This window comes from Lithobates pipiens, unplaced genomic scaffold (assembly GCF_037356315.1).
Source record: "Lithobates pipiens isolate NorthernLeopardFrog02 unplaced genomic scaffold, aLitPip1_a1.2 Scaffold_28, whole genome shotgun sequence".
Classification (NCBI taxonomy): Eukaryota; Metazoa; Chordata; class Amphibia; order Anura; family Ranidae; genus Lithobates; species Lithobates pipiens.
Genome location: NW_027507789.1, coordinates 172,550,700 through 172,573,182, shown reverse-complemented (window position 1 = coordinate 172,573,182; position 22,483 = coordinate 172,550,700). Strand labels below are relative to the sequence as shown.

At 43.9% G+C, this 22,483-nt stretch overlaps 1 protein-coding gene across 1 annotated transcript in view; it reads left to right on the top strand.

Annotated features, from left to right (window-relative positions):
* JUP (junction plakoglobin) overlaps nt 1-22,483 on the top strand; it is a 100,526-nt gene that overhangs the window by 46,972 nt on the left and 31,071 nt on the right. Inside the window, exons 2-5 of the mRNA XM_077459939.1 lie at nt 12,353-12,567; nt 16,889-17,148; nt 18,211-18,449; nt 20,578-20,779. Coding sequence (XP_077316065.1) covers nt 12,360-12,567; nt 16,889-17,148; nt 18,211-18,449; nt 20,578-20,779 — 909 coding nt within the window. The 5' untranslated portion in view covers nt 12,353-12,359. The remainder of the gene's footprint in view (nt 1-12,352; nt 12,568-16,888; nt 17,149-18,210; nt 18,450-20,577; nt 20,780-22,483) is intronic.

The window sequence follows — 22,483 nt, the reverse complement described above, 5'->3', positions numbered from 1 at the left end:
TATGAAGTTTGACTTTTGATGACATGTCCGCATAGCACCACAGTCCTTTTTTTGATTACATGCTTTTGGAACCCAACCCAAAAATAATTACAATGCCATCATCCACATAGAAATAGAAATGATAATGCAAATTAAACAATGTGTGTTTAGAATCCCTTTAAAAATGTCTTAAACCAGGGGTCCAAACTGGCAGCCCGGGAAGAGAAACAGATGCATCCAGGGAACTCAGTCTCCATCTTAGACTGAAAGAAGGAACCACCGATAAAAGCATATGTTGGCCTAAAACTTGCATCAGCTTGCATCTCCTAAATGCAGTATCGCTGATGAGAACTGCTTATCGCCATCTACAGCCTAGCTTATTAAATTGTATTTCTCTATAAAATATATGCACCTGTTTTTTCGCAATAGTTTGTTTCACAGAGCCGGTTTGGTTAATACAGCTTCAAAAATCACACTTGGTCTGGCTTATTGCAGAATAGGGTTTAGCTGCGTGTTGAGCTACACACAGGGAAACGTGTAGCAGGGGCAAAACAGTCACTATGGGAACTGTTTTCTGTATGCGTTTAGAATCCCTTTAAAAAGGTCTTAAACCAGGGGTCCAAACTGGCAACCCTCCAGCTGTTGCGAAACTACAAGTCCCATCATGCCTCTGCCTGTGGTAGTCATGCTTGTAACTGTCAGCCTTGCAATGCCTCATGGGACTTGAAGTTTCGCAACAGCTGGAGGGTTGCCAGTTTGGACCCCTGGTTTAAGACCTTTTTAAAGGGATTCTAAACGCATACAGAAAACAGTTCCCATAGTGACTGTTTTGCCCCTGCTACACCTTTCCCTGTGTGTAGCTCAACACGCAGCTAAACCCTATTCTGCAATAAGCCAGACCAAGTGTGATTTTTGAAGCTGTATTAACCAAACCGGCTCTGTGAAACAAACTATTGCGAAAAAACAGGTGCATATATTTTATAGAGAAATACAATTTAATAAGCTAGGCTGTAGATGGCGATAAGCAGTTCTCATCAGCGATACTGCATTTAGGAGATGCAAGCTGATGCAAGTTTTAGGCCAACATATGCTTTTATAGGTGGTTCCTTCTTTCAGTCTCTAAGATGGAGACTGAGTTCCCTGGATGCATCTGTTTCTCTTCCCTAGACTGAAGAATGATGGGAACTATTGTTAAAGGTAAACAGTTTCTACAAAAAAAATGGTAAATTTACCACTGGCTGCATCTTGTGCTCAAATCTGATATTGCAGGCGAAACTTAAAGTGAAGTTAAGGTAAGGGAATTGGGAAGTGAAGCCTTGTGGTTTCACAGCCTGGTTCCCTACTGTGCATTTGCGAGCCGCATTCTAAATGGTTCCTGTTGTCTTCTGGGACCTGTGTGTCTCCCAGAAGACAGCGGGGGGATGGAGGAGGGGCCAGACATGGCGTAGTTCTCCGTAGATTCTGCTGCACTCTTTTGCCAGAATTGGGAACCTGGATTAGGCAGGTATCTGTTCCCCCCCCGAGAGGTGCTAAATGTGATACCGGGGGGGAGGAACTGGATCAGCGGAAGTTCCCTTTTTGGGGGGCACTCCGCTTTATTATTATGCTGGAGGGAGAACAGTGCGCATGAACATGTAATGCAGCATTTATTGACGGTTGTTTATAATGTTGTGGGTTTGACACCTGTAAGCCTCTGGTTTTTCACATGATCTCTACTTCCTCCACACCGTAGCTCCAGTTCTTTTGGTGATGGCTTCATTGAGCCAAGACAAATGATGGTGGCATGGAACTCCATACGCTTCTGTAATAACCATGACTTGTGGGCAAAGCTGGGAACTCTGGTTCTGGCATTCCCCAAGTGAGACTTATACCATGGCCTTCCTAAAATTGTGTCTTTTGTGTGGTTTGCAGTATATGGTGCCCTTGGATTGGTTGGTGGCAAATGCTCATTACCTCTGTCTTGCATAAAAAATAGTGAATTACTTGGTGTATACCAATAGTAGAGCACTAATAGGCATGTACCATTGTGCACAGAACAATAGCGGCAATAAATTGGTCTTTGTTATAGCTATGTATGTGCTTTAGACGATGCGTGTAAGGGAATAGCAATACATCACATTTAACTGCCGTGTAGCAAACAAAAATAAGCTCCTCTGCTCTGACCTCCTCTGTCTTTTTCCCGCCTGGCCTGCAAATCCCTGGGATGGAAAGCAAATGTGTCAGTTGGTGCATTATTTAGCACAGTGGAAGAGCAAGTCTGGCAGCGCAGGGTAATGTGCCTGACAAGCGGCTCCACTCTTGACGTGGAGGAGAGACATCAAAACCCACCACGCTGTTCTGTACTGACAGCACAGGCAGATATCGGGATATACTAGACTAGGGACTGTGCTACAAATAGCATGGAGCTTCCATGGAGAATGGAAAAGTGTTGGTGCCACCCAAAGCGAGCTCTAGCTCAGACTCCATAGGGGGGTGTGGGACTTGTGCAGCAAAAGCAAGAGTCCTTCTGTATAGATTGCTGGAGGACATGCGTTTTTTTTTTTTTTTTTTGGCCTGTGGCTACTTTTTTTTTTTTTTTTATGGAAACGGACTTTGAGCAATTTTTTTTTTTTTTTTTTTTAATGCATTAATGTCTTCGGCTGATGGAAAGTAAAGGCACAGTTGGGCTTTAACATTTTATAAGTTAGGGCAGCAACTGATCTCCATCACATATCCATCTTTAAAAAAGTTTACTTCAATTTAGCTGCTAATGCTTGGTGTCGGAAAATGGAGCCCTGTGGGAATTTATAGCTTCTGGTCCTCTTTTTTTTTTTTTTTTTTTTTTTCTCTATGCATTATCTGCAAAGGAATGCATGATTAATATGAGATGTGTATGAACCTGTTATTGATCCTCCACCTCCCCTCTCCTTCCTCACTGATAAACAGCATTCCTGCTTTGTGTGTAATGGGAGGAAATGGAGGAGGACCTGTCCGCTGCCCCCACCACATCCCTACACTGATTGATTACTTGTGTTTTGGTACACTGGGCTTTGCATTTAAAGGGAATCTGTCACAAAGCCAAATGTTTTGCATAGGAGACTTTTCTTACTTGCGGGACTCGCGCTGGTAATAGACCTCAGACTTCATAGCTTTCAAGATTGATCCTGAAGAAATGGGCAGTGGTGGTGTTTAAAAAAAAAATCGTGCCACTGCCTAGTTTTTTCAGGTGAGACTTTTCTATAAATGATCAGTCCTCATCGATTATCACTCAGTAAAGCGGATTGGATGTGCAACATTGTGTATTCCCAAAATTTCACATTTTATTTTGAGTTGGCTTTTGATGGCACCACATTCCTTTTTTGATTCCATTCGGTTGGAACCCAATGAGCAGCATTCTACTTAAGACCTTTAAGCCTCTGATCCTGCACGTAAGGGCTACTTCGTCCACCCCGTAGCCATAGTTATTTTGGTAAAGGAGTACTCCACTGGGATAACCGTGGTTTGTGGGCAAAGCTGGGAATGATGGGTTCTGGCATTTCTCTGGCATACTCCCATGAGTATCATAGAATTTGTCGATTTTGTGTGGTTTGCAGTATACTGTGCCCTTGTAACTTGGCAAATACTCATTACATCTTTTTGTTTCCTATTGTCCGCTTAAATAAAAGCCTCGTGATTTTCTTGGCGTATACTAGTGGTCTCCAAACTGCAGCCCGTAGGCTGTAATATGGCCTTTTGCCTGCTTTTATCTGGTCCTTGGGAATATATCTATATCTCTCCATCTCTATCGGACACCAACAAGGGGGGCATAATTAGGTTCTTGAACAGTCTCTGGCCACGTGATGAAACCCCAATGACCTTAGCTGTCAGGCATGTGATAAAGCCCCCAATGACTTTGGCCTTCAGTCAGGGTCTACTACTTCTAGTGCAATTTATTTTTTTACAATTTTTAGGGTTTATGAAGTTCAATAACCAAAGCCAATACACAGAGCAATAAAACATCTTATCAGGCTACATTATTTGGCACTGAAACATTACAACTAGCCCAGGTAATCACAAGACTATATACAAAGTTCTTCACTAGCCAAGGGCAAGTCCAGAGTATGCAAACTCAATAACTCTGTTAGTTTTATATCAGTAGGGTAAGTATTGCTTATATGGTTGTACTCCCCTAGGGAAGAAAGGAAAAGGGGGGGGGGGGGGGAGAGGGGAAGGGCTCTAACTCCCAGGCGAGGGGGAAACCAGAAAAAAAGGGAAGAGGCATGAGCAGGCCACAACCAACGAAGATGGCCTAAAGAGTGAAAAGAGGCCAGAGCCAGGAGTAGAAGTGGAAAAGGGGACTTGCTTGGGAGAAGTCGAGAACCAGGAGGAAAAAGGGGCTTGTCTGTGGAGAGGAGGAAAAGGGGACTTGCCAGGGGAGGGAAGAGGTGAGAACCCGGAGGAGAAGCAAAAAAGGGGATTTGCCTGGGGAGAAGAGGAAGGAAAGTGTCCTGTGCGGTGCAATCCATTGTACCATCTCGGAGTGGGTCTCACTAAGGGCTTGTTCACACTTGCTAAATTACTGATGCTCAACAAACTCTTCATACGTTAGTATGGTGGTCAGACAGGCATCAATGAGCTTTTAGAATGGGGCGTTTTACAAGCGTTAAAATGCCTGATGCACCGCTTCGTAGTGTTTGAGTGTTTAAAACTGCTCCACGATGGAAAGTGACAGATTTTAACGCTCCGCAACCACCCTGAAACCGCACCGAAAGTGCCTGCAAAGCATTTGCGGAGCGTTACCATAGACATGCAGCTTCAAATTTGAAACGAAGCAACGCTAATGCTTTATGTCTTTGTAATGTGAGCAGCACAATGTGCTGTCTATTGAATCTTGTGCATAGGCATTTTAGGGGCGTTAACGCCTGTCAAACTCCTCTCAAATGCCTGTTCTTAAGCCAGCGTGAACTAAGCCTTCTAGTCATTGAAATAGCAGGGATTCTAATATTTTGGAAGACAAAAAAACATTTTATTGCTGAACTTTATTTCTGAGTTGGAGCTTACAAAGTGTGAGTGGCTGAGCTGGCGCCTGCATGCTGCTTTGATTAAAGAATAAAAAAAATATATGTATATTTATAGAATGTTTCACAGTACGTGCCAGGTCCTCAAGAACGATAGTGCAGAGCCTGTTGAATGAAGAGATGTGGACAAGTCAAGTGATGCCTTCCTAATTTTGGACCTAGTCATGTGCCTACGCCAGCTTAAGGCCCCTTTCACACTGAGGCGCTTTACAGGCGCCACAGCGCTAAAAATAGCGCCTGCAAAGATCCGCTCCTGTGTCTCCAGTGTAAAAGCCCGATTGCTTTCACACTAAAGCGTTGCACTTGCAGGACGTTAAAAAAATCTTTGGAGCGGTGTATACACCTCTCCTGGCCATTGAAATCACTGGGGCAGTGCGGCTATACCGCCGGAAATGCATTGCTGCAGCAGTGCTTTGTGGTGGTTTTAACCCTTACTCAGCTGCTAGCGGGGGGGGGTAAAAGCGCCCTGCTAGTGGGCGAATTGCACCACAAAACTGATGGTAAAGAGCTGCTAAAAATACCGGTGCTTTACCGCCAAAGCACCCGCCGCCCCCCGTGTGAAAGGGGAAAATCCATGGAACAGTTGGGCCCCCTTTCACACTGGGGCGGTGTTAAAAAATAGCGGCGCTTTACCATCCATTTCGCAGAGCTATTTGCCCGCTAGCGGGAGATAAAAGAAAAACCATTGCAAAGCACTGCCTCATTGATTTCAATGGCTGTTGATGGGCAGGAGCAGTTTAGGAGCGCTCCTTCACCGCTCCAAAGATGCGGCTAGCAGGACTTTTTTTTTTTTGCGTCCTGCCAGCGCACCGCTCCAGTGTGAAAGCCCTCGGGGCCTTTACATTGGAGAGACAGCAGGGGCTCTTTCAGGGTGCTTTGCAGGTGCTATTTTTAGAGATGTAGGGCCTGTGAAGTGCCCCCGTGTGAAAGGGGTCTTAGAGAAGACAGATTGTTCATCTCGGAGGGGAGCAACTATTGCGTAGTCCAATGTCTGCAGCCTCCACTCTTCTACAAAGGTCAAAATTGTTCTTTCGTCAACCTAAAGTGCGGTGCCAATAGGGAGTCTGGTGCTGTATTGTCACGTCTTAAATGAAAGACCTGTTAGGACTCGTAAACATGTTATTGTTGGGTATCAAGCAGTACAAATACATGTTACCCACTGGCAAACAGTTGAAAAGAGGCCTGTGTGCAAGACCCACCATTTAGCTACTGGCCAAGAAAAAGTACAAAGATGGCCATACAGTGTACACTATTTGAATTTTGGTCAGTTTCTGATGAATCTGCTGATATCATGTGATATCTGTGTTCGCTATAGTGAGAACCCAGGCTGAACATGAACAAGTTCTAATTCCTTAGCAAAGCTGCTCAATCCTTGGGACATCATAGCCTTCTCTTCTTCTGGTAATGTCTGACTGTTTGTGCTGCCCCTGTTTTTGACAGGTATCGTTCCCCACTTCCAGGAGACAGGGCCGTAGCATCATCTCTCGGAAGTTCGTCCCTCTCCTTCCTTCCTCCGCCGCCGGACCAATTGGAAAGTGCAGCGCATTTCGTGCATGCTCAGTAGAGAACCCAGCAGTGAAGCCCTTTGGCTTCACGGCCAGGTTCCCTACTGAGCATGCACGAAGGAATGGCAGCGGCTGCACCTAACAGCTGATCTACAGATTGGCTGGGGTGCCGAAATTGGGCTCCCTGGACAGGCGAGTGTCCATATATGAAGTCGGCACCTGCAGTATTAGCTTATTTTGTGGGGGACCTGGACCTCCTTTTTAAGAGGTCAAAGGATGGCACTGGGGGATATCTAAGATCTTGCGATCGTTATTCTGGCTGCTGTAAGGATGAAAGATATTAGGTGTTGGGTGGGTGCATTTCAAAATCAACTTTTTTTTTTTTTAATTTTTATTTTTTTATTTTTTTTATTCCATAATAATAGCCCTTCTGACAGCCGCTTATGTCAGCAGGACAGGCGTTTGTCTCCATTGTACCGCCAGGGTTGCTGAGACTAGATAAAGCTACCCGTTTTTATCCTGGCCTCCAGCCTGCCCACTTTTTCCTGCCAATGTCAGATTGTCCCTGTAGGACAAAGCAGCGTGGCGGCTCTGTTCAATAACGCAATGTTTACACACACTTCTCATTGTGTGGCTGAGCAGCCCATTGAGATTTTAGTCTATCGGCCTGTCCCATGGGGTGCTGGAGATGGATCAGAGGCTGATGAGAGCCATGTAACTCCACGCTGCTCCATCCCATCTCCTCCCCGTAGCTCATGTTCTAGGTAAACCAGCTCGGTGGCTTCTCCCCCACCCAGGAACTCCAGAGGAAGCGGTGACAGCCTGACATTCCACATCGGGGTGTGCCGGGTCTGACAAGCAGCTGGCTTTGTCTCTGCTTGTTTATTGTCTCTATTTTCTTCCCCCTCCCCAGTGCATTTGGCAGTGTCTCCAAACAGGCCATCCCTCCACCACCACTCCCTTCCTGATTTTTCTGAAAGTCATATGACCGCCTGCCACTGGCCTTTTTACAAGTGTGTTTATTTCCCATGTAAAGTGATGATATCGATAACGTATATTGTAGCACTTGATTGTTTGTTTCTCTTTTAGTTCCTTGTTCTCGTCCGCTAAATGGATAGGACACAAATGTTCTGCACGTGCATGCAATAGCTTGCTTTGAGGATTGCCCATAAAAGGCCACAGTTCATGTTTCCATGTCTGTCCCAACCTCGCTCGTTTTCTAAAAATTTCTTTTTTCGCAAAGTTTTTTTTTTTTTTTTTTTTTTTTTTTTGTATTTCAAAAGAAAAAAAAATTCACTAACACTGTATTTACCTCCGTTGATGCCCATGTAGTGTGCTGCCAGGATAGATCAAAGCGATGCTCTGTGCAGGTGCTGACCACTCAGAATCCCTCTGATCTGTCCTGGAAGCTCTGCACAGAGGAGAGGGAGAAGTGGAATTTCACCGTACTCTGCTACATGGGCTGCGTAGGCACTGATGGATCATTACCCATGGAGGCAAGTACAGCGGACACTGGGGAAGGGGAGGAAGGGGGTACTTTTATCAGGAGGAAAAAAAGGGTAGTGAATTAACACTTTAAATGCAGTATCCTGATGGCCACAAGATCCTCCATTGTTCTTATGCTGATAAACTCATGTAAAATATATGTTCTAACGTCTACAAGCATGGGCCCTGTTGGCCACTGTCATTGCGAAGGTCTAACCTCAATGTATCAATATGTAGTCGGTGCACCTCTGCTACCACTAATTTCATACTAGATTGATATCGTCCATGAGTGACCCCTACATGCAGCAGCACACGCGCAAAATGACCAACAGCACCGTGGTAGAGTGGTTAGCAATTCTGCCTTGCAGCACTGAGGTCTTCAGTTCCCATCATGATCAGGACACTACCTGCATAAGATTTGCATGTCCTTTTTATTGGTGAAAATGTAAGCTGGGTGTTTTTTGGTGCCCATTTGCACTTGTGTACTGTGGCAACGCATCTGTTCTATGTGGGATGCTGTGTGTGTGTGTATGTATATTATAATATTTTAGTCACGTGACCGCTAACGCAGCAAAGGTACCACAAAAAACGTCTGACCTTTTTTTTTATGGGCAGTTTTCGAGTGCCTCGTTTGTAAAAGGGGTCCTTCTCATGCAATTAGAAGATTTGGGCTTTGAGTGGGTTGCATCCCCTGCAGATAGTACAATGTATACAGGGCAGCTTTAACTATTATTGAGATCTTTGCCTGATTTGGGTTTGGATAGCAGATTTTTTTTTCGCATCATGGCTGTGAGTTGCAATGGACATTTTTCATAATTTTGAGCTAGCAGATACTATGGTCCATTTTTGTTGGCCAGTCGTCTTGTTTTCCCATGTGAACGCCAGCATTGGGCCTATGAAGGGAAATTATGTGGATTTCTTTTTTAATTTAATGGTCTTGTTGATTCAATGGCTTCAGTAATCCAAGTCGCTAAGTCAGATCAAGTATGCCCTGCCTATCCATTATAATGCATGTACTTCTACTATGGAGGCACTCAAAGTTTGGAGTTAGGACTGTAGATAATACTGGGGTGCTCTGAAGTGGCCTTTGCAGCTTACACATGTATTTGCAAATGTCTGCAAACAAAACCCCAGTTTTAATGCATACTGTTAGACTAGAGCGTTTGGTTGGTTGCAGACTAGTCGGTAATTTGAGCTGGGAATTTTCTTTGGTTTTGTAGGACGTGTCGTCCTTCCATGGGCTCTTTGCTGCTAAAGCCCAGTTATAGGTGGGGGGCAGTGGTCATTTGTACAGATCAAGAATATATATGTCTGAAGGGTCTCCGTTTATTTTTATTTATCCAGGTCATAGTAGTTGCTCACAGTCAACCTGACTTGTTCTGAAGATGTGTAGCGTCCCAAGCCAGGAAGATCCTCCAGCATTTATATATGCACAGGTAGCACTGACACCTTGATCCATTCACCATGGAAAGCCAGGTGTTGTCCAATCTTCAACATGTAATTTGTGTAATTGAAGTGTAATTTCTGTCCACTGCCTCATTCCTCTATATAAGCATGAATCAATTCTAACGAGTTTTCCTCACACCAAGAAAAAAATGGTGATGGGGAGGGATCTGTCACTGATGGACAGCCTCATCTCTGTTCCTTGTTAAGGGGGGTGTGTCCCTTCCCTCCAATCAGCTCTGAGCTCTCACTGATGTACCTTGAGCTCTCTACCCCCTGCTTTTGAGACTTGAGAGATCCTGTGTAAAAAATAAATAAAAAGTAGGTAAGGGTTTACAACCACTCTAGCATCTCTACCCCATCGTTTTGACAATTCACATCTTCAGATCAACGTATGTGAAGCCTTCCTAACACAAAGGATGGGGATTATGTAACTAGAGCAGGGTGGTTTCACAATTTCCAACCTTCCCATCCCGTTCTTGAATAACCTTCCACTTTTCCATAGTGACTGGATGAGGGTGGTTCTACCTGCTTGGAGATGAATGCTGGGGATCTTCTGATAAACTGAAGAAGATAACAGATCGAGTGGGAAGATTAGGAATTATGATTTACCGGCAGCATTTACTCTACTTTAAGTTCCTACAAGTCCCATGAGACATTGCAAGACCCCAACAATCACAGGCATGACTCCTAGAGGCAGAGGCATGATGGGATTTGTAGTTTCAAAACAGCTGGAGAGCCGAGGTTCCCTACCCCTGTTCTGAAGCAATGAAAGCCAGAAATTATAATTTTCAAGGAATTCAGCAGCAACACAATGCGGAATTGTTAGAACAGGTTCTCTTTAAGCCCCCTTAACACTAGTCATCAAGTTGGAAACGCCAACCACCATCTGACGCCTGTGACCAGCTTTATTGCACTGTGTGAAATCTTGACTCAAAGCATTTTCCTAATCGCAGTCCCCAGCTTTAGTCTGTGCAGATCAATATCCCACATCCCCTGTTCACGCCATCCGTGGCACGTCAATGCATGCTTGGCTTTGCGTAAAAGCTTAACATGTCTCTTTGCTTTCTATTGAAGAGTTCCGAAGACGAGCATACCGGCTGCCCTGTACCTGCCAGAGTTGCCCTTCAATACAGCTCATTTCCTGTTTAATCATTCGATACCAGCTGCCTCCTGCATAAAACATTTCCACTACGAGCGGTAGCTGGAAATAGCTCGTGGCTCTTCTGTTTTGCTCTCTAAAAACAGCTGAACGTTTCCCAAATAACAGATTTCCCTGGAAAATGGTAGATTATGCTAAAGACTAGTTGTAGCACATTTCTGCAGAGAAGCAGTTTAGAACGTGTGGGCTCTTCTTAAAGGAACAATGGTCTGAAGTTAAGGTGGGCCGTACACTACTAGAATTTTGTTAAAGTTTCCTTTGCGGAACATCTGTTCAATTTTCTAATCGGCAGTGGGATCAAATTGACGTTTTGCTTTCAACTGCCATGACAGGAGAACTTGGAGCTGGATGGAAATTTTTTCTTGAATTCATTTCTAACTATTTTTCATTTTCAAAAATCCAAATGTTTAAAGGCCAATTCACTTTTTTTATTTTTTTAAATGAATGCCTGTAAAGAATTGTACCTGAGATCGCCAGATCTTGGGTGCAATATTAGGCTCTTGCAGGCTGTCAGTATAGCTGTATGCCCTTGCTCGCGAAACGGTCAGGCAGTTACTAATGTCCGCAAGATCAATAGACTACAAGAGCGTTTACCAGCACCTTTGCAGTCCATTGAAAGCTACAAGCTGTTGGCCACAGCGACTGTAGTTCTAGTTTATTCACAGAATTATTTTCAAATTATGACAGTGGGTGCGGGGACACTGGCCTTCACTGTCACAGGGAGGCTGAATCGGGGGGGGGGGGGGGGGGGGAGGTTCTGAGGTGGTGGCTACTCAACATATTACCTGACTACAGGTATAACATGTTGAGAGATGAACTTTATCTGTACTTCATTTAAAATGCAAGCGGTATAAGCACCTGAATATGACTTGATATCGGCCTCTTGCAGTCCCTTTACAGCAGACATTAGACAAAGAGAGAAGCAGTACAATCTACCAGCCAGGGGTGCTGCAGTGCTCGTATGCTAACAATGAATATACAGATAGGAAAGAGCTGCTTCTCCTTTCACTGTTCAGTAGCAGACTAGGGGGAAGAACAAGACCTTTAAGTGTTCTCTAACTGCAGCAGAGAAAGATTGGGTCTCCGGACAGGGCTGTGCTGTATTTCAGAGCTGTTCATGTCTCAGAAATGGATGGACAGTTTCAAGACCCATGGCAGATAAAATTATTTGGTTGTTTTGATGTGTTGACTTTTTATTTTATGCATCTTCGAGACCAATGGCCATCTCCACCGCAATTCCCAGTTCTGTCCAACTGCCAAAGCCCATTACAGAGCTAAATGATGGTGTCTCACTTAATGGGTTTTCCATAATGGAGAATAAACAGTGGGGGAATAGAGCTGTGAGACGCATGGCGATATTGTGATTGTAAGGTTTAGGTTGTTGGTATAATCGCTGATCTGCATTATTTGGTCAGTATGGGTTCTGCCGAACAGTATATCCTTGTTTATAACTGATCATATATGATCTTTTGTGCACTCCTTATCTCTCATGGTGTATCATTTTGCATATACTACCATAGTAGAAGTAGATGAGCTGATGGATGACTTGGTTTACGCATGCTTCTAGGTGTAGGAGGCCACCGTTGCAAAACTCTGGGATGTGGTGCCAGTTCCAGGGCAGAGCACCCCTGCTACATCCTCCATGGTAACATGCCCTGGAACTAGCACCCTTCTTAAAATCCTTCCCTGTGCCAGGAAACAAATGCCTTTCAGAGTCTGAGCTTTGGTTTCTTTTTCCACAGAAGCAGCATGGAGATGATGGACACAATGGATAGACCTATTAAGGTTACAGAGTGGCAAAAGACCTACACCTACGATTCCGGCATTAATTCAGGGATGAACACCTCGGCACCATCTGTGACTGGCAAGACCATGCTAATGGATGATGATGATCTGGGAGGCTATTCCCAGTACACAACAGTGAAAACTACCACATATTCGCAACCGCAAGCATCGGGTATGTTGAAAATATTGATTTAGTACGTACTTGCTTACAACGTTCCTAACTTCCAGGATATGGTGGGGGGTAGGTACCACCTCCCCCATCCCAGAGTATCACTCTTGCACTGACCTATCCATCCTGGAGAGCACTGTCACACTGGGTGGTAGGGGGCATCGCTACCACCTTTTCCATGCAGGGCAAAGTGATGGTGCCACCTTTTTTATGGTGCACTCTATACATCCTCACTTATCTTAAATCGTCTTTGTAATAACTTGCCTTTTCAAAAACTTGCCTGCATTTTCCGGTTGCTGCCACTGTGCACCGTTTTAAATCTGTGCAGCCTAAAAGGCACCAGAATTGAACCTAGTGCTGGTCAGGCACAACCCTCTCCCAATTTCATGTGATCAGAGTGCCCTTAAATTGGGTATTGACGTCTTTTCTTTAAAGGGTAGTTGGTATAGGGCTTATAATAGGGGTGAGAGTAGGTTTAAGCTTGGGTTTTGACCGGACTTTAAGCTAGTTGGGGTTTGGAAGCTGCTGGTATTTTGAGACAGCCCTACTGAGGAGATTTTTGCTGAATGAGGCAACTTGGAAATTTTCTCATTTTTTTAAAGACTGCCTTTAGCTGACCTATTGCCTTGGGGGAAATGGAACAAGAGGCTGCAGTGAGGGTTGATCTCCCGTGGCTGGCGGGGTGGTCTGTGACCGTCTCCCGTGGCGGGCGGGGTGGTCTGTGACCGTCTCCCGTGGCGGGCGGGGTGGTCTGTGACCATCTCCCTGAAAATTGTTTAATGATGTCGGTCTGGAGCTGTATTTGAGGCCCCTAAATCAAAAAAAAGTTATCCGCTACTGACTTATGCAGTTTCTGTGCTATGCCCCGGTGTTGTATTGAGGCAATATAACAAAAACACAGGCAGTACATTTGCCTCTGTAGTTTGGTGCCCATGGTGTGCCACTATGCCTCTCTTTTTTTTTTTTTTTGTTTAGAAGGGATGGGCAGATGGCACATACCCTACAAGGCCATTGTTTCCCTACTGTGTACACACTGTGCTTCATCCGTGTGAATTTCCAGAGGGGACTGTAACATTTCCTTTAACTGCAGCTGGCACCAGCCGCTTTAGCGTGGCAGCAATCCTGACCTTGGGCAGCAGTATAAAGACCTCATTGTAACTCAGCACTTGTCTGTAGCATATTTAAGCAACCTCTTTAAAAAGCTGCTCTGGGCTTTATGGCAAGTTCCCATGATTCAAGCCTTCACTGTAGGGAAGAATTGATTTTAAGGAGAACTCCGATTAAAGTAAAGTCAGGATGTGACTGCAAAATGAGGAGCTGTTGAAATGACTACAATGCAAATTATATTTCATACACGACCTCTATGCTTGTAAGGGGAGAGCCACTAATAAGCAAGTCTGCTTCTCTCCAGTATTTGACTGAGAATTGCCCTATGTTTCGAATAGTAAACTTTTACGTATTTCTCAAACTTTTAGCACCGCCCTATCGCAGACCTTTTACAGGGTATAAAATGAGACATTAATATGTTGTAGACCTCAGGCTTGTTTTGTATCCTGCCCTCTCCATCTGCGTTTTTAATCTATTGGGTAGATTAGAAATCTTGATTGATGGGTATTTATCCCTCCTAGATAGCGTTGATGCCATTTACCTGTGTCGCTCTCCTCTCCTCATCTTAAAACACAAAAGCTTAGTGGAGTTCTATGTTCAAGCCAAGAAGCACTGTGCAATCTTAGACCACCAACAAGTAAGGTGTACTTGGGTCATCCAGAGTAAGCACCACCATGAGGCAGTAGCAATCGGAATAGGTTTTATTGCCTGTAGGCCAGTGGTTGTCAACCTAATGAGCTTAAGGGGGGGGGGGGGGGGGCCCTCAAATGTGGCCCCGACACCACCAAAGGGCCACGCGTCTTGTTCAATTTATGTAATGCTTGAGAGGACTGTAAGACCCTGCACATCTAAAGGCCCTTGTCACAGAAGAGGACTGATCAGGTTTGCCTGTCAGTTTTTCAGGTTGACCTGATCGGACCTTCCGTTCTCCTCTGGAGCAACGTGTTTAAACTGACATGTGTCCATTTACACCCACCAACATAGCGGATCAGTTTACATCCAATCCTGCACATGGAGGAGAGCATGCTATGTCAGCTCCGCATAAGCGGAACAGACATGGTGCAGCCACCCACTTGCTCAGCAGGGATCAGCGGCAAGATTCTCCGCTGAGCAGGTGGACTCCAATGGAGCCTGCCTCTTGTGGAAGGGGCCTTTATAGAGGAAATTGGGGTTTTGGCTGGGGATATGCTGCAGAGGACCATATGAAACTGGGAACGTGTCACGTGAGGCTAGCAGAGATCAATGATATTACCCTAATCGATGTTCCCACTATAGACTGCTGAGGGCCACACATCATATACCAAAGGGCCACAGGTTGGGTGCCAAGGCTGTAGGCCATCGGTGAGCCCAGACAAGGCTGTCACCTTATTAAATCCACTGAATCAACAAATAGTCATCTCATGTCTATGGGCACTTTGATGGAATGCTTATTGGGTGATCTTTAAACTGATTATTAGTGAGGAATTTACTAATCCTAAATACTTGAGAGAAAATCACAAGAGATGCTGCTTTGACTTGGACCCCTTTCACACTGGGTCGTTTTGCAGGCGCTGTTGTGCTAAAAATAGCGCCTGCAAACTGACCGGGAACAGCCGCTGCTGTCTCTCCAATGTGAAAGCCCCAAGGGCTAACACACTGGAGCGGTGCGCTGGCAGGACAGTAAAAAAAAAAAAAAGTCCTGCTAGCAGCATCTTTGGAGCAGTAAAGGAGCGGAGTGTACACCGCTCATGCCCATTGAAATCAATAGGTCAGCGTGGCTATACCACCGCCAAAGTGCTGCTGCAGCGCTTTGCAGTGGTTTTAACCCCGCTAGTGGCTGAATACTGCTGCTAAAATGACAGTAAAGTGGCGCTAAAAATTGCCGTTTTACCACTTACGCCGCTCCCAACCCAGTGTGAAAGGGGCCTTAAGCTGCCTACCTACTCGCAAGCAGGAAGAATGTTTAAGGACCTGCTTTCAGACCTATAGAGGTTTTTTGTTGTGGCTTTTTTTTTTTTTTTTTTGGCCTCCATTTGCATTACATTTTTGCACCTGCGTTGGAGCCCAACTGTGGTCAAATAATTGTCTCAGTGAGGAAAATACTTCTCCAACCTGCAGTAGACTGATATCTCAGCTTAGGAAACCACTGGACTGGAACCTCAGGACTGCTTTTTAATGATCATAGTTTTCCGAAAATTTTTGTATTTGTTTTTATATTGAAATTTCAGAGATTAAAAGTTGCTTTAAGGTTCATAATAATGGAAAAGTAACAAATACGGTGAGGATATAGTGACATAACTTTGTCTAGAGAGTGCAGATTAATTGTTTAATTAGAGAGTAGAGATTGGATACAGTTCAGACAAAGTGGAAATCTCCATTATAGGGTTATATAACTAACTACGGGCAGGCTTGGCTGTTCCAATCCTACAACCGCAATGCCTTTTTATACTTTGTGACAAGCGTTGAACGAAGCTAATGAAATAAACGAGCCTGGCCAGAATCACTATAGGAGCAATTAACCAACCCACAGGGTTTGCGCTTAGCAGCCACTGCACTGCGGGGAGAATGTTAATGGACTATATTCGGTAAATGGGCTGCGTATTTGCCAAGTGTATCTTGTTAGCCATTCTCTTTGTTGTCCCTATTTAATTAACTCCCTGGTTCTCTTGGATGTAAAAGTCTGGAATAGTTAGCCAGTTAGACATCCTAAATTAGATGGCGAGATCAGTTCAGAGAGGCCATAGAGTTTTGGAGCAGAGGCGATGTTCTTCAATGGAAAATGTTTGTTTTTTTATTAAAGCTCTACTCCAACGTATTGGATAGCGTGCATAAGGGCTGGAAAGTAGTTTTCTCCACCCTAAAGACTTCAGTGAATCTTTTACAGGACCCAGGTGTGCTCAGGACACATTGAGGAAAGGGGAAAGGCACATGTTAACATGTAGAAGTGATAGGGCTGCTTTATGGCCCAGCAGATCATTTGTACTAAAGTCGGAGGCCAGCTCTTCACAATGTAAACAAACATAGTAGGAGCCGCAAGTTTGTTTACATCCTGATACTGACACACCAGGAAAAGATATAAAGGAACTCCAGATCCTATGACAGGCCCGCTTTACAATTCACTTTCCTTATGTATTCAAGTCACATAGAATGTTATGCATAGTTTCTCCTCGTTTGTTCATTGTAAGTTTGTAACCTTCTTTTTTTTTTTTTTTTTTTTTTTCTCTCCCCTTCCCTGCAGGAGATATGGAGTCGCAGCTGGCCATGACACGTGCCCAGCGTGTGCGTGCTGCCATGTACCCAGAGACGGTGGAAGACCACCACTCTAGCTATCTACTGTCCACACAGATTGATGGGCAGCAGACCAACGTACAGAAGCTGGCTGAGCCCTCACAAATGCTGAAATCGGCCATTGTCCATCTCATTAACTACCAGGATGATGCTGAATTGGCTACCCGCGCCATTCCTGAGCTGACGAAACTCTTGAACGATGAAGATCCGGTATGATTGTCTTGTACACAGCTTTTGACATGCTTTCCTTTATGTGGTAGCATTGATGCCATTAACTTTTTCTAACACTGGCTCCTTTTTATAACACTAATTTTCAAGTAATTTTCAGTTTACTATTAACTGACATTTTAATGTGGAAGAGCCCACTAGCATGTATTTTTGGAGTCTGATGTCAAAGATTCTGGCCTAGAGTTCTTAAATCCACACACTACCTCAACCATATTGATTAGGGGTGCACCGAATGGGTTTTTTGGTGCCGAAACTGATACTGAAAATTAAAAATACACTAGGCCGAAAAACTGAAACCGATACCAAAATATATATTTTTATACAGGAGACTGGGGACATGGGACAGGAGATAGATTCAGCCAGCCAGTGTGCCTCCCCCCATTGCAGCCAGCCACTTCTTCCTGGCACGGGTGATCTGTCTATCAAAGTTCCCCAGACAAGGAAGTACTGTGATCAGACGGCGGAGGCAGCTCTCCTGCGCTATAGGACACCCCCATGATGGGCGGCACCAGGGGCAGGGGGCGGAGCGCCACCCCCACAAGGCCCCCCCATTTTCAGCTCCATTATGGGCCGTTTTCTCTTTCGGCAAATTGCTGAAAAGGGCATTTTCAGCCGATATGTTTCGGCAGCCATTATTTCGGTGCTTTATATTTTTATATTGATGATCAGGCCCTTATTGCTCAAGTCTGTCACTTTGTCAAGACAGACAGGTGGTTGTTTCAAAGGTTTTTCCACCAGATCCTCAGATATTAATGTGTGAACATGGTTCGTGATTCCAAACACTGGGATCTACAAAAAAAAATTTAATTTGGCTATTAGTTTACAAAGGGCTAAGCATTGTCCACTGGAGCCTGACTAGGAAGCACTTTAAGTTTACACAAACTCTCTTGGAAGCAAATGGGGCAGAGAAAAGATTGTAACTATAAGCCGCTATTGAGGTTTGTTTTCAGTAGGCTTCACTTTCACAGGTTCACATTTTGGCCAGACCACTGAAATCTGGTTATTGCACAGCAATACTGATATGTATTTATATCTGTTTTCCAGGTGGTGGTGAACAAGGCCTCTATGATTGTCAATCAACTTTCCAAAAAAGAGGCTTCTCGTCGGGCCCTGATGCAGTCTCCACAGATTGTGGCCGCCGTAGTGCGCACCATGCAGAACACAAGTGATATGGAAACTGCCCGCTGCACCACCAGCATCCTACACAACCTGTCCCACCACCGAGAGGGGCTCTTATCCATCTTCAAGTCTGGAGGCATTCCTGCTCTTGTGCGCATGCTTAGGTATCATTGTCTGTTTACCTTACCTTCAGCTTTTGAGACATGAGTTGTCATTAACATCCTGAAGAAACTCCAAGTAATATTAAAGCTGATCTCCAGGCAGATATAAGCAACAGAAATGAATGCAGCTCTATTTACTAAATCATTATATATATATATATATATATATATATATATATATATATATATATATATATATATATATATATATATATATATATATATATATAATATATTTTAATATAATTTTTTTTCGTTTTTTTTTAAATTAAGTAGTGATGGCACATGATTTTGGCTGGGTATCAGCCTCTTGCACCCCCTGTACAGTAGAGCCCAGACTTGAGGAGGTAAAAGCAGTACAATGAGTCAGTTGTGAAGCAGTGCATGCAGTATGCTGATAGAGTGACAGACGGGCTCATTACTTTGCTGCTTCTTTTTTTTGCTGTCTAGTCACAGGCTGGGGGAGGGAGAGGACCTTTTTTGAAAGGGAATGGAGCTTCTCCAGGGAAAGTTAGGATGGATCTCAGAAACGGAATGGGTGAAAGAACACAAATCCTTTGGCAGGAATTGGGGCTTTTCCACTTAAGGGACTTGCACACTAATCCATTTGATATGCCTTGTAATCTGGAGGGGAGTTGTCAAGACTACTCCAGGTGGGTCCACACCTCCAGGACTCAACATCCAGCATACGAAGGGTGGTAGCCAGTTTTGCAACTGATCCAGTGTAAAGAGATTTTATTAGTAGTAAATCTATATAATCAGCCAAAACTAACGGGGGGGTTGACCATGTTTCGCTTTGTGCTCAGCGCTTACTCATAACCAGCGTGAAATGTGTCAACCTATATAAAGCTGGTTTAAGAAGGATCTATGGTGTGCCGCTATACATTGGAGTGGTGTTTTTAACATGTCAGTCTGCAATAAAAAAAATACTGTGGTAGGTGAGGTGCACATGGCATTGGTTGGTACATCAGGTGCCAAGAACTGAAGTGCTACCTAGCCCAGATCATTTGTATTTATGATCTGCATTTGCCAACAAGGCGTTAACACTGGTCTCCAAACGGGTGGTCAAACGTCCTACATTTATTACTTTTGCCTTTGTTGGTTTAGCAGAAGTCTCACCTTCCACAAAGCTATGTCCTGCCTGTGGAGTGTATGATGGATAAATAATTTTGTGAATTTCATGACACAATAATTTTGGTAAGTTAAGGCAAAGCAATCCACAGTAGGATGAGGGCCTCTGTGCCAAGATTTGTGACAAAGCAGGTATATGGATGTGAAGTTGTCATTCATACAACTACAAAATAACGGGTCATTGTGTATTATTAATTTCACATTGAAGACCTGTTGACCACAAAATTCACAACTTTATCATATGGTCAAAAGATTGTGAACACTTATTACACCTATCTGTATATGGTTTTTAGTGAACAGCACTGTTAATACTACAGCAAAACGATCTTTTACACCATTGTGCCCTTTCAGCCTTTTGAAAGGCCAATTTCTGGTCTAGCTTCATAAAGACAAAGAATGAGCTCAGACGTGTTTGTAAATGCACGTGCAGAGCCCGCCAGGAAGTCGGCAGTGCTGAGCGCTAATCACAAGCAGTGAGACGTTGTCCCGATACGCGGCTGCAGAGATCGGGAAACGTCTCGCTGCTTGTGATTAGCGCGCCGAACTGCTGACTTCCTGGCGGGCTCTGCACGTGCTGTTTGCGAACATGCCTGAGCTCATCTTTGATAAAGACTTTTTGATAGACTAATGGCCTGCACAGAGTCTTGACTTCAATCCTAATGCATTTCTTTAGGTCGAATTGAAACACAATTGCAAGCCAGGTAGTCTGTCCTAGCATGAGAACCTGACCTCACAAATGTTCTTTTGGCTGAATAGGTACAAATTCTCTATGGTTTTGGAATGGGATCTCAAACTAGTTCAAATAGGTCTGATGGTTGGGTATTCAAACTTTTTTGGCTTTGCTATGGACATCTGAAGCACCTTTTCTGTACTTGTGCATTACAGTATAAACAGTGTGCAACCTCCATATATTTATAATTGTCTTTAAAAGACAGCTCATGGAAAGTATTTGGGTGTTCACATGTCCTCACATCTGTACCATTTTTCTCTCATCTTCTAGCTCCCCGGTGGAGTCGGTGCTCTTCTACGCCATAACCACACTGCACAATCTGCTGCTATACCAGGAAGGTGCCAAAATGGCTGTCCGCTTGGCTGACGGATTGCAGAAAATGGTTCCACTGCTCAACAAGAACAACCCCAAATTCTTGGCTATCACAACAGACTGCCTGCAGCTTTTGGCATACGGAAACCAGGAGAGTAAGGTAAGACGCAAGTCGCCAAAGCCTTACCTATTATGTTGGTAGTAAGAAGTGTCCCTGCTGCTAGGTTTAAACTTTCAGATTCTATGTAGAGAGACATTTCAACAGTTCTTGGTACTCTATACCTGAATGTGTTCGGACTCATTCAGAAGCAGCAGAAAAGTCATCAAATGTCTGTAACCCATAACCAACCTTAAAATCGCAATCGCCTGCTGAAGTCACTATAATGCATTTGGCTGTTGTGGGTTACTGCATGTTACTTTTATTTCACCCCATTGAGATGGCCTGATTACTAACTTTTTTTCAAGTGTTTGCCTTTATAGGAACCTGACAGATTAATTAGCCATAAATAAGCCAAACTGGCATGGTGATCAAGGTCACTGACCTTCACTAAAGTGTAACCTACAGTGCAGTCTGAGCAGTTTTTCTGGTTTGATTATTGTTCACATGGATGTGTAGTGTTTCTATAGAGGTTGATATTGGGGAAAAATGCGTACAAGCCATCAGATTGTTTTCCCTTATCACTAGAAAAGAGATAACAGATCTTTTAGATGTGTAAGTGTATGACAAGTTGTAAAGCTGGGGGACTGTATCGTGGCGTTCAACGTCACCATGTCACTGCAAACTATATTAAACTAAACTATATTATAAAGTGCCCCAATAACAAGGTAAAGAACTTCTGTCTTTAGAACCACTCCCTTCCTGCCTAGGACTACATGTCCCATGAGGCATTGCTCCTCACACATTCACATGTTCTTGGGCACGTACTGACAGTGTACTGAGCTGTGTATGTGGCCAACTAATCAGCTGGCCAGTTGATTATGAAATCGATTTTAGTTGTTTCGCCTCTAATGGTATTACTTGCATAGATTAGGCTGCTTATGACTAGCCAGATACATTAGCCTAGCTGTATAAAATGTGTTGTGTTTTTATTTTTTATTTTTTTTTTTTTATTTTTTTTTTTTTTTGACTATTTTGAGGTTCCTTTTTTATTATAGGCAACTGTCTTAGATTTCCTGACTTTAGCTTTGTCCTTGGTTGTTTTTAAAGATACATTTGAGCATTTGTATCTGTTTAATGGCCTGCTGTCTAAACCACATGTCTGCTGCATAGGAAGCCTAATGACATTTTTAAAAGGTTTTCAGTTCAGAATTTTGGAAGCTTATGTTGCACAGAGGACTAAAAGCGCGACCATCCGCTGTAATAAAGTATAGATGGTACACAGAGCCTTGTTTTATTAAATATGTCGCATCTTAAATATCTGAAGAGTGCCCGTGTCTGATCAGATGCAGGCGCTGTTCGTCCAACAATGTTCCCCCCCGGCTCCTGCGCTTTTTCAATTAAGGGATATCGGGCAGGTACAAGAACTGTCTGAAATGTGCTCAATGTGTGGCCAGCTTAAGGCTGAAAATGATCACCTACCCTCGTTGCAGAAAGTTAGGAGAATAAGGTCAGCTGTGTATTCTTGTCATTAATACAAAAAAAAAAAACGATAACCGAATAAGACCCCAATGGTTTTTTTCTACCTACAGCCTTTTTAGGTGTTTCAAGTCATTTGGGATTGCATGAAGTCCACTATGTTGAGTTTTTAATCTTTAATTGCTCGGTTCTCACAGCTCCTTAAGCAGAGAGCTGGTGACTGTCATTCACCGCTGTCTGCTCTGCCCCCCCCCACGCTCACTGGGGCAATGGGTTGTGGAGGGGTGG